The following is a 12,258-nucleotide window of genomic DNA, read 5'->3' on the forward strand; positions in this document are numbered from 1 at the left end:
GTGTGGTGTGTGGGGGGAGCCTGTGCGCAGACAGGAGACTGCTCTCCTCTCTGCTGAGCACGGGCAGCGCCCACAGCGGAGGTGTGGCCCTCCTGGCGGGTTTGAAGTGGCGCTTCGAGTGGCAGGCGCTTACACGGTCCGCTTGGAGCAGCTCTGGCTAACGGTGCTTTAGACCCTGGGGACTGGCGGGAGTCGGCGTGCGTCTCTCGTTTCCACGTCGCCGCCCCCGAGCTGCAGGGTCCTCAGACCTAGCGCTCAGTCACCTTCCTCTCCCTCCTCTCTGGGGGGGGGGGTGCTGGCCCCCACACCAAGGAGTCTGGCCTGGCACAGGGAGGCTCTCATGAGCAGGCTTCCCCCCCCCCCCCCCCAATGCACACGCTCACCAGAGAGCCACATTTCCTCATGGAAACCTTCACCAAAGCTTTTACCAAATAGGACCAGGGTGCCTCGAGCTTCTCACTGTGTCGGCTCTGCTGTGTGACAGAGCATCCCCCACACTGGCCCCTGTCGTGGTGCAGCGTGGGGAGGGGCACGCAGCCCCCACCCCTGCACCCGGGCTGCCAGCTGCTTCCCCTCCCCGACTGGACCCTCGCCCGGACCTGGGCTGAGTGGGGGGCCGGGGTCACACATGTCGTTTTGAACTGTGAGCGTCTAGACTCAGCATGAGGGGATCAGGCTGCTCAGACTCTCGGGGGGGTCTCCGGACCTGGTTCCCTTTGGGGGAAGCAAAAACCACACGAGGACGTGTGGAGCCCCCCCCCCCCGACTCAGGACACGCGGTTTCCACGGCCCGTGACTCTCCGGCCGTGGCCGTGTGACATGTTGTAGAACAAAGGGCCGTGGCCGGAGGAGCCGAGGGTGTGTGGGGCCACCTGGCACCGCAGCCCCCCTGTAAGCGGGGGTGGGATTAACGGGGTGTTTACTCTCTCCCCAGGGCGACGTTGGGGAGCGGGGCCTGGCCGGCCGCCCGGGAGAGAAGGTGTGTTTGTCCGTCTCTTCCCTCACTCACTTTCCCTCCGCTCCTCACGGATTTCATTCACACACACACACACACACACACACACACACACACACGGCCCTGGGTGGTCTGGGGTCTCACTCCGTCCATTTCACGCGCACACATGGCCCTGGGTGGTCTGGGGGCTCACTCCGTCCATTTCACGCGCGGATTCGCTCACCTGGCAACCCCAGCATGTGCTGGCCCCAGGCCCCAGGTGAACAGGCGCAGTGAGATGTGCAGGTGAAGGGGGTGGGGGAGGCAGGAGAGGCCCCCACGGAGCCTTGGGGACCCTCAGGGCAGATGGCGGGGAGGTGACATTGCGTCTGAGGAGGTAGACACCAGGCAGGCCACACGGGATTCCTGGGAGAGCGCACAGCCCAGGAGAGAGAGAGCTCGGACACCCCATGAATGAACGAGTTCTCTCCGACCCCCCTCCCCCCACCCCACAAGCCAGAGACCTGGGGGTGCCAAGAGCAGGGGGAGCTCCCGCCCCCAGCCTGGCCTGCAGGAGCCCTCCCCCAGGGTCTAACCACGGGGTGTCTCCACAGGGCCAGGCGGGCCTCCCCGGAGCCCCCGGGTTCCCCGGCCTGAGGGGAGAGAAGGGACAGCAGGTAGGTGTTGGCGTGTCCGCCCCGAGGCCCCTCTCCTGTGCCATCACCGTGGGAAGTGCCCCTTTGGGTCTGGGTCCCTGGGGAGTGGGGGTGATTGGGCTGGGAATGGGGTTCCCGGGTTCAGGGGAAGGAAGGGCCAGGCCTCTGCTGGGAGCTGGGACAGGACAGTGGCGGGCGGTCTCGCTGGAAGGGGGTCGGGTTGGGGGAGGATGCCCATCGGGCCCCTTGCAGTCAGGTGCTCCCCACTCTCCACTGGCAGCCCGGCCTGGCTTCCCCTGGGGTTACAGGGGTAAGGGGTGCGGGGGGTGCGGGGGAGAGGTGTCCCCGGGGCCTCTGGTCGTGCCCGGAGCAGGCCATGCTGCTTCTGAGCTCACCTTCCTAACTGTGTCTCTGCCGCAGGGAGAGAAGGGCGGCCTGGGCCTCCCGGGACAGAAAGGCGACCGAGGTGACAAGGTAGGCGCTGGGGCACCCGCGTCAGGGACAAGGTTGGGAACCTCCCCGCTGTGTGTGTGAGCTCCACAGGGACAGGAGAGGCTGTGCCTGGAGCCCACAGGGAGGCCTGGGCTGCGACCTGGTTCCACCCGCTGGGAGGTTGAGCGTCTCCTCTGACCTGTGCCCTGGCCGGCTGCCCGGGTGACACACCCGCAGGGCCTGTGCCTGCCCTCCCCCTCAGCACTGCCCAGGCCCAACCCCCAAGGGTGCAGCCTCCTCCCCTTCCTGCTCTGCAGCCCAGGGGCGGATCTAGAAGCAGAGCTTGTGGGCTGGGGAGGGTTTGCATGGAGGCCGCCAGGCCCGCTGCTCCCTGGACGTGTCCGAGATGCCGTTTTTGTTGGGAAACCTCATTTCCAGAGTGCGAGGGACTTGGTGCCACCGTAACCCCCTCATCGCATCCGCGGAATTGCGGGGGTCACGGCAGAACCCCATTCGAGCTTCCAGAGAATCTGGTCTGCTCTCCTTTTCCTTCAGAGAATTAGGTCATGATAGACAATTCTGGCTCAAATATCCAAAATAAGATGTTGCAGCAACTCTGCCCCCTCTAACTGTGCGGTGCCCCTGCCTGACTCTGTTTCCCCATCCACTGCCTCCCACCTCCTGCCTCCCACCGCCTGCCTCCTGCCCTCAGTGAGTGTGGAGCCTGGGCACCTGGGGCTCCTTCACCGGCTCCTGGGGCGGGGGTTGGACCCCAGGTCTGTCACATGCACTCCAGGCACAGGGGCCCTTCCCAGCTCAGCCTTTCCTTGCCTCCTGGTGGGAGAGCCACGCGTCGTCCTGCCCCGCCCAAGGGCCTTCCCTCGTCCACGGCGCCCACGGCGCACAAGGACAGCTCCCCAAAAGGCCGCCTTAGGGCCTCTATGCTGGAGGCCTCCCCACCAACCCTGCTTGTTTATACCCGTTCTTGCTTTGCCTGGAAAATGCTCAACTTTGATCATTACACTTTTAAAAAAAAATTTTTTTTATTGCTTTCAGAGAGGGGGAGAGAAACATCAATGATGAGAGAGAATCATGGATTGGCTGCCTCCTGCACACCCCACACCGGGGATCGAGCCCGCACGCGCCCTGACTGGGAATTGAACCATGACCTCCTGGTTCATAGGTCGACACTCAACCACTGCTACATCGGCCCGGGCATCATCATTTGCACTTTTTAATGGAGCCTGGGGGCGGGGGGGGGGGGCTTAGAAAGGGTCTGCTGGGTCCTGCAGCCGGAGGGGAGCCTGTGGGGAGGAGGTGGGGAAGCGCGGGCCACGAGGAGCAGGAGGACCTGTTTTCTCTCCGCATCCCAGGAGCTCCCCCAGGCGATGCCGCGGGTGCTCCCGCCCTTGGATTCTGGGTTTGAGGTCAGGCCCCGCGGTGGCTGGCTGTGCGACTGGGCAGGTGGACGGGCGCTCCTCTCCCCTGTCCTCACCTGTGAAGTGGACACCACAGTATCTCTGCTGCCGGCATTTAGCTGGAGAGCAAGTGCGTTAATACGTGTGCAGACATGTAAGCCGTGTAAGCCGGCACTGGGAGCTCACTGCTACGGCGCGATGGAAACAATGATAGCAAACGATACAGCATCTCCTTTATTGTGTGTGATGGTTACCGAGGGCGGCCTCGCCCTCTAAGCTACTTTATTCCTTCCTTTCTCCACTGATCACCATGTGCGGAGGCCTGCCACCAGCCCAGACCTGGGCAGAGACCCCTGTGCCGGACCCCTCCTGGCACAGGTGAAGGGATAGGTGTGGGGACCGTGTCTGCTCTGTGCCTTCCCCACGGGCAGCACCCAGGGACCTTCCTCAGGCAGATGTGGAAACAGTTTCCTCTTGGCCCTGCTGATCACAGGGATCCAGTCCCCAGAAGGTGCTGGGACCCCAAGAGCTGACATAATGCATAAATGGGAGAGTTGGGGTTCAGGCTCAGAAGGTTCAAGCCCGAATTGTTTACAGGGATGTCACATTGTCCCCTGGGGTCCCCTTAAAGGGGTGGGGCAGGGCCCCAGGGGGGTCTCTCAGGGAGCAAGCGGGAGGCCTGGTGCTGTGGGCACAGTGCCCGGGCGTGGCTGCCACGCTGGGTGCAGGTGAAGGTGATGCCAGGGATCAATACTTGATCCTATCAGCAGGGATGCTTCTCAAACGCAAGGTGTTACGTGTCTGCGTATTTGATGATTGGGAATCTGTGTGTCTGTCCGTCTGTCTGTCCATCCATTGCCCCAGGTGTGGGGGGACAGGTGTCCCAGGACAGGCGGCGTCGGCGGGATGGCTGGTCACGTGCTTTCTGTTTCTCCACCAGGGTGAAGCTGGTCCAGCCGGCCCCCCGGGATTGCCCGGAACAGTAAGTGTCTCTGCTTCTAACCTTTCAATTCCTGAGGCATCGGGCTGCCCGTCACCCCTCTCCCCCCCCCACACACCCCCCTTAGTCATCAACATCTTCTCAATAGGTTACCAGCAGCTGGACCTACTCCTCGGTTTTAGTCCAAAAATACTGTGTCAGCCTCCAGGGACCACCTGTGCCCACCCTTTTATCCTGCCCAGCAAGCACATTGCCACGTATCAGAACACTGGCCAGGCCCTGAGAACACACACCCACCTGGCACAGTGGGGAAACCAAGGCCCAGAGACAAGAAGCAATGGGCACGTGGGGTGATCCAGGCCTTGCGTAGTCAGAGGGAGACACTGCAGTCGCAGAGCAGCCGGCTGAACCTAGAGCAGGGGTCACAGTGATGCTGTCAGAGACCAGGGTGCTCCGGGAGTGACGAGGGGCCTGACCTGTATGGAGGGTCAGAGGGGAAGAGGGTCTTTGTGTCTTAACTTTCAAAAGAGCCTGAAGGCTGGGCCATGGTTCATTGGATAACGGGGGAGCAGAGGGTGTTCGGGCAGGGGGAGGGCGTACGGAAGCTTGGAGGCTGGAGGAAACACGACCCAGGAGGTAGGGGGGTGTGAGTGCAGCATGGGTGGGCGAGGCGGAGGCCCTGCCTTAGTCCGGGGGTCTCTCCCTGCGGAGATAAAGAAGCTGCATGAGCTGGGCTCTGTGCCCAGGGGCTGAGCCCACGCCCTGGTTCCCACATCACCTGCATCCCTGCGCGAGACGCTGAGGTGGGAAGCACGCAGTGATGGTTTGTGCCGAGCCGGCCCAGGCCCCCATACTCAGCCCCACGTTGGGCACCATATGTGCTGAGCTGGCACGGTCATGGATGAGCCTGAGGGGCGGTGAAGGATTAAAGAACACGGACAAGAGAAGAAAGCGGGGGCCAGGTGGAGCGCCACAGCCTGCAAGCCTAGTGTTTATTTTATAGCAGATCCCACGAGGCAAAGTAAGGGCGAGGTCAAGATGTTTACAATGTTCTCACAGGTTTCAAATCTACTCAATTGCATGCACCTGGTCAAGCTTTGTTTACTTGCTGCACCTCCTGCAGCCCATACCACTCAGCCACGTGGGCCCACAGGTTCGGACCAGAAGGTCAAGCTCACAGCTGTAGCCTTTGGCTATTATTGTGCTGGGACCTGCACGTGGCTTTGCCACGAGAGGACCGTGCCCTCTCATCAGTCCCAGGCTTGAACCTGTCCAGACGCTGTAGCCGCTCTCCACAATGGCCCAGTGTCCGGGCGCGGCTATATTACACGCACGGGTTCGAGGGACCCGCCCCCAACACACCCTGAGAGGGGGATGTTTCATCCCCGTGTTACTGCTGAGGACGCAGACGCTGGCAGGTGTCAGAGGTCACGTGGGTTTTAGGTGGGGTGCCAGGCTTGAGCTCAGACCCTGTGATGCCAGGGTCCCAACATCTAACCACTGTACTTTCCTGCCTTAAGCACAGTGCAGGGGCCTGAGGGAAACGCGGTTCTAATGGTCGGGGCTGGTCATGAAGGACGCGTGGGGAATGTGTTCCCGGGCTCAGTCCCTCAGGGCAGGTTTCAGCACGGATTCACGCCTCTCGTTCCCCTCGTTCCTTCCAGCCTTCCTTCTTCACCCCGCACCCCAGGATGCCAGTAAGTAGAGCGGCTCCTTGCGGCCCTTGTCTGTGACCCCCCGGGTGCTCTGGGGGCTGGGGCTCGGCTGGATCCTGGCTCTGCCCACCATGCCAGTCACGGCCAGCTCGTGCTGACAGCCGTGGGAACAGGCCGTGTGAGGAGCAGGCTCCGTGTCCAGGGGCCTGGAGGTCACCTCCCCGAGGCCCAGGCCAAGGGCAGACCCTTGGGGGTAACTTCCCTCTTCCCTCCACGCAGGCGCTGGTGGTGTGGAGGGAGCGGGATCGTGTGGGAGGGGGACACGAGTGGCCGGGTGAGGCACCTGCCAGGGAGTTGGCAGTGACGGGAACCCGGGAGGGGGGCAGTGAGGGGACGGGCCTGAGAGAGCTGTTCAGAGGACGGCAGAGCCTGATGGACGGTTGACCGGCCGCCCAGGCTCCCTGACTCAGAAGCTAGAATGCGCCTCCCCGAGCAGCCGGGGCCCTGGGCACTCTTTGCCTCAGTTTCTGTTGGTCTTGCCAGACTCTGGGCGGGAGGGGCAGGGTGAAGCCACACAGGTGAGTGTAGACCTGCCACCAGAGCTGCCCCATGGAGGGCGTGGCCCGCCTGGGGTTCAGTTACCCTGAGAGGCCATTCTTGACCTGAGGTCTGAAGGAGGAGTGAGAATCGGTCAGAGCGGAGTGGGAGGAGCCGCCTTGGTGGGGGGCGGGGCAGGTGCACGCAGAGGGCAGGGGGCCCTGGGTCTGCCCTACCTGGTGCTTCCCCACCAACAGGGAGAGCAAGGACCGAAAGGAGAGAAGGGGGACCGCGGCGTGCCTGGGGAGCCGGTGAGTGCCCCGTGCCCACAGCCCCATGCCCCAGGCAACCCCCCCCCCACCCCCCGAGACAGGACGTCCAAGGCCCCGCAGCCCCAGGTCTACACTGCACGGCCCGCCCTCAGGAGCCCAGCTGAGCCGAATGTGGTCCCTTCCTCCTCCCTCGGGGCCCAAGGACGTCCCCCCATCTGTGGATCTCAGCTCGCTCCCACTGCGCATGTCCACACCCGCCCCCTCTGCACAGAATGGGGGTGGCCCGTTCATGGCGGCTGTGTCATTGCAGGGGCCGCCGGGCCGTCCTGGAGAACTCGGGCCTCCGGGACTCGCTGGGCCGCCGGTAAGAAAGCCTCGCTCCACCCGTTGGCCCCAGACACAGAAGTGCCCACAAGTCCCTCTGTCCTCCGTCCCTCTGTCCCTCCCTGGCCCCCTGGCCCCGCTGGCCTGCCATTGCAGGAGCACCCACCAGAGGGCGCTGGCACAGTGCTTCTGGGACCTCTAGCCCAGCACCCTGGGTGGAGTGGTCTACCCAGAGCCCCCCAAAACACCGCCCCCCCCCCCAGGGCGGCCCTGCCTCCAGGCCCCTGGGTGTCCTTGCTCATCACTGATGTGTCAGGTCAGGAGGGCTGGGCTCGGTCGCACTGCCTTCCTTCCGACTCCGGCCCTCCCTCAGGGCGGCGAGCTCAGGCCCAGGTGGCTCCTGGCTCCTGAAGGCTTTTCAGAGCAGGAACCCTCGCCCTCCAGCCTGGCCGGCAGCTCCAGTTTGCAGGACGCCGTCCATATTCATTTTCATTTTGATGTTTTTCTTGGCTTTGGCTTCTTGGCTGCCTGTTTCTGGGGCAGGGGTTCGTGTTTTCTGGGGGACCTGGTGGGGGACCTGCCTGGGCCAGATCCCAGGGCCCCTGGCTGCCGTGCGCCTGGGCACCTGCCCCTCAGAGCCCCTTTTAGGTAAACACCCATCTGCGTCCTGGGTGGCGAGGCTGGGGCACAAGGCCACCTGCCCATGGAGGCCAGACACGCTTCCTGCACCTGCAGACCCTCCCGTGGTTTCAGGTTGGGTCACCTGACTGACAGGCAGGGGCTCCGAGAGTCCCTGCATGGGGACGAGGACAGTTGCCTATAATGTTGTTCCCCCCCCCAACCCATAACCCGTGCAGGGCGCCAAGGGACAAGATGGTGCACGCGGAGCAGCTGGAGACCCTGTGAGTCCTGCCCTGCCTGCCTCCTCGGGGTCGGGGGGGAGGGTCACCCAGGAGGGACCCTGGGCTCAGTTCTGGGTGACTGGGGGGGGGCATGGGGGAGAGCACACCATCTGCAGGGAGGGGCTGGCTTCCCTACACCCCAGCGTTTCAGGGCCCATGTGTCCACGTGCCCGTCTTCCTTCCACGCACTCGGTGATGCACAGGGACACACAGATGGCATGGCCCTGACATGTGCTTGCGTGCACATCACACACGTACATTCTAAAATCTGGTGCACACACTGCGGTGCACTTGTGCATATAAATGCCCAACGTGCAGATGCAGCCATGAGCACAGACACACCTCCATGCACACGCTTCCATGCTCACGCTTCCATGCACATGCCTCCATGCTCACGCCTCCATGCACACGCCTGGAACGCTCCTGTTGTGCCTGCTCTGTTTGCACCGGAGCCTCAGAGGGCTGGCACTTGTCCCCTGGCCGACTAGAGTTCTGTCTCCCGGGCTGTGCTCGCGCTTCCCGTGGGAGGCAGGACAAGGCGCCTCCTGCCCGTCTCCGGGGGGCAGTGATGGGCACGAGAGCCACAGGCAGTTGTCCCCTCGCTCCCAGGCCTGATGTCCGGCTGTAAAGTGCTTGCATGACCAGGCTGTCGTGCAGGTGGCCTCGTGGAAGCAGGGTCAGCCATGGGCAGTGACTAGTCGGAGGGGCAGGTGGCAGCCCCTCCCTGTTGGAGAGGCAGCGCTGGGCCCCTGCAGCCTGGAGGAAGCGGAAGTCCAAGGCCCGCAGGGAATGGCCTCCATACCTCCAGAGCCCCCGGCTTCCCACCCCACAGTGTCCAGCCACCCGGAACAGCCTCACACGCCTCCCCTGGAGGCTGGGCCCGACCTTCAATGCCGAGGTCAAGTCCACTTCCTTCAGGAAGCATTCCCTGATTCGCCAAAGCCAACATGCACACACGCACGAACACACAGCCCACCTCTGTGCCCCAGGGAGCCTCCCAGAGTCCTGCCCACCCCCGTCCCACCTATGTGCCAGGGTCCCACACCTTTGGGGTTCGGCTCATTGGGGTGCTAGGACGCTCAGACAGAAGGAGGCTCGTCTTACCGTGGAGGGAAATCTCGGGCTACACGGAGTCCCAGCAAATCCTGGGGACCTGAGTGCAGGCGGGTTTGGAGAGAGATGGGGGTAGCTACTGTGATGGGTGCACCGGGCCTGTCTAAACTGCTTCTGCTTCTGAACAGGGCGCTCCTGGTCCCATAGGTCCCCCGGGTCCCAGTGGCCCCCCGGGAAGTGTGGTGAGTAATCGGGGCGGGGCCAGGCCTGGAAGGCTCCGCTTTTTCATCTCCCAAGTGGAGGAGCGGGTGGCGCTGGTTCACCTTTCACACCTGCCCGCCCAGGCTCTGCCTCCCTGTGGCCCAGGGGCCCGACTCCAGGGCCCCAGAGCGGCGCTCCTGGAGGGGTTGAGCCTTGGCCCGGAATGCCCCTGGCTGTTTAGAGCAGCGCTCACCAGCCTCTCGGACCTCACGGACCACCAGGGCGCACGGAGCAGGGGCTGGTGACCGCTGGTTTAGAGGACAGATGTGGGCGTTGACGGGCCAGGCTGGGTTCTGAGCACCACCCGTGCGGACTTGTTAGCCCTCCCCACCCCGGGGGTGGATATGGCCACTGCCCCGTTTGCACCGGAGGAAACCGAGGCACCGGAGGCCGAGTCCCGTCCTTAGCGGTGGCTGTAGCTGCTCCCAGGACGTTGCCTGGATCACCCCAGCCCGCCCGCTTCCTGGTGCACCACCCGCTTCCAGGAGCCGCACTCCTTTGCTGGGGTTTCCCTGGCTTTTAGCGACCGCCTTGTCCAGCACACAGCACGTGGCCCCAGCTGGCCAGGAGCACCCCTGACCAATGGGTTGTAGATGCCACCTCCACGCCGGCTCCCGGGGCCTGGGCGCCACTGAGCGCCGGCTACCCCTCCCCCTCTCCATCCCTGGGTGCACTCCCTGAACACTTGTCCTGAGCCTTGTCTCAAGGTCACCCTCTGGGCGCTCCGGTCACACAGCTGGAGCAGGTCTCCTGGCCGGCCTGTCCTTAGGTTGTCCTCCTCCTCCCTGTGTCCCCTGAGCCAGCCCCCGCCCCGCCCTCTGGGAGCCACAGCCTGGGGACAGAGCGTCAGCAGCCCTGTCTACACATGGGGCGTGCTGGGGTGCAGGATCAGGCCCTTGAGCAGAGCAGGACCAGCCGTGGTGGTGGGCCAGGCGGGGCGGCTCCAGGCCTCCAGGGAGTTAAGTCAGGAATGGGGACCCATGAGGACAGAGCTGTGGTCACTGACTACAAAGGGGTCTGGTCCCCCTTCTTTGGCGGCCACTATGTCAATAACCTTTCTTTCTCCAGGGCCCCCCTGGGATCAGAGGCCCCCCTGGGAAAGACGGGGAGCGCGGCGAGACGGTAAGACGGTGGTCTGAGCACACAGCCGGTAGACCCATCTCAGAAGCAGGGACGGAGGAGCCCGCACTGCCCTCCGAGGGGCAGGAGCTAGCAGGCCCTGGCCATCTCCCGTCACCCTCACAGCAGACCTGACTCACACGCCCCCATTTGACAGACGTGGAGACTGAGGCTCTGAGCTGATTTGCTGTCACACGGCCTGGCAGCCAGGTCTGTCCGACTCCAAATCCCGCTTTCTCTGATCTCAGTGCAGCGACCTGACCAGCCCTGCCTTTGCGTGCACTCAGGCCCCCAGGCCCTGAGGAAGCGCGTTAGTTCTTAGGGAGAAGGGGGACAGTGTCCCCCGGAACACCAACAGTTAGCGCATCCCATCTCTAGAGGGAGTCAAACAGCTGTCCTTGGCGGAGGGCGCCAGGCTGAGGGCCAAGGCCAGGCCCCCAGGGCAGGCTCCTTCCCTGTGTGTGAGCAGGGCTGGCCGGCGGCCCAGGGTCACGGACCGCCCTAGGCCTGGGAGAGGCCCCCTCACTTGCTTTGCGTCCTGGTGCATCTCCCTGTCCGGCTGCAGGAGGCCGCGGGAGCCCTGCCTGGAGCAGCGGGCCCTGTGGCTCTGGGGCCCGACCCGGGGTCCCGCAGCCAGAGCCGCCCCCGGGCTCGGGGCTTCGCGGTGAGAGAGCGTGAGCATTGCCCGGAGCGAGCGAAAGCCCAGCTCCCTCTCGGAACCTGCTGGCCCGGGCGTGGAGCTCCCGCGGTCCCGGCGGAAGGGAGGGCTGCGGTGGGAGCCGCACCTGCTGGGGCGCCGGGAGGGAGGCTGGACCGGGACACCACGCGTGACCCTTTCCTTCCGCGCCCACGTTGCCTTCGTTTGCTCAGGCAGCTCTAAGAGAGGGTGGCAGACTGGTGCCTTAACACACACAGCCGGCTCGCCACCCCCACCCCGTCTGGGCGTCCTGCAGGCAGGGGTCAGCTCGTCCCCTGGCGGCCGTGAGGGCAGGGCTCTCGCACCGCTCCCCTCGCTGACGCTGACGGGCTGTCTCCCCCCGGGCCCCACACTGACTCCCTGTGCGCATGTCTGCGTCCGAGGCCCCTTCTCACGGGGACTCCGGCTCATATTGGACTTAGGGCCACTCTGCTCCACTGTGACCTCAACCTGGGCACGTGCCCCGACCGTTAACTGTTAAAAATGAATTAAAATGATTTCTCAGTGGAGTGTTGGGCTAGGCCTGCAGTATTGAACCCAGGGGACGCAGTAAGTCTGTCACATGTCACCAGAAAGCCTGCCCACCCCGCGGGCCGCCTCCCCAGTGGGAAGCTGGTGTCCTTGATTCTGGCACCTGTCCGTTTTTCCTTCCAGGGAGCAGCTGGGGAAGAGGGGCGCCCGGGGCCGGCGGGCCCCCGCGGGGATCCTGGAGCTCCCGGGCACCCCGGGCCTCCCGGGTCGGGGAAGGACGGAGAGCCGGTGAGTCGGGCAGGGTTGTCTGCGCCCAGGACAGCCAGGCCAGAGTTCGAGGCGGGAAGGGGAAGGCGCCGGGGCCGATCTTTGCAGAAGGCGTGTCAGAGCCAGCGGCATGGGGCGGCAGGAGGAAGGTGTGGTGGGGAACAGCGGTCTCCAGGGCATCGCCCGCCGCTGCGGCCCCACGTCCTGTGTGGACGGCTCGCTGTGCGGCAGGTGTGGGGACACAGAGCTGGACCAGGTCTGCGATGCCGAGAGGCCCCTGAGACGGACGGTCAGGCAAGCTGCCCACAGCTGGCCGGTCA

At 64.3% G+C, this 12,258-nt stretch overlaps 1 protein-coding gene across 1 annotated transcript in view; it reads left to right on the top strand.

Moving 5' to 3' along the window:
* Positions 1 to 12,258, top strand: part of COL22A1 (collagen type XXII alpha 1 chain) — a gene marked incomplete at its 5' end in the record, with an annotated part of 109,237 nt that overhangs the window by 58,630 nt on the left and 38,349 nt on the right. The window contains 11 exons of the mRNA XM_081111084.1: positions 935 to 979; positions 1,549 to 1,611; positions 2,011 to 2,064; positions 4,381 to 4,422; positions 6,045 to 6,077; positions 6,830 to 6,883; positions 7,155 to 7,208; positions 8,026 to 8,070; positions 9,312 to 9,365; positions 10,453 to 10,506; positions 11,855 to 11,959. Coding sequence (XP_080967210.1) covers positions 935 to 979; positions 1,549 to 1,611; positions 2,011 to 2,064; positions 4,381 to 4,422; positions 6,045 to 6,077; positions 6,830 to 6,883; positions 7,155 to 7,208; positions 8,026 to 8,070; positions 9,312 to 9,365; positions 10,453 to 10,506; positions 11,855 to 11,959 — 603 coding nt within the window. The remainder of the gene's footprint in view (positions 1 to 934; positions 980 to 1,548; positions 1,612 to 2,010; positions 2,065 to 4,380; positions 4,423 to 6,044; positions 6,078 to 6,829; positions 6,884 to 7,154; positions 7,209 to 8,025; positions 8,071 to 9,311; positions 9,366 to 10,452; positions 10,507 to 11,854; positions 11,960 to 12,258) is intronic.

This window comes from Myotis nattereri (genome assembly GCF_964212035.1).
Source record: "Myotis nattereri genome assembly, chromosome: 17".
Taxonomy (NCBI): Eukaryota; Metazoa; Chordata; class Mammalia; order Chiroptera; family Vespertilionidae; genus Myotis; species Myotis nattereri.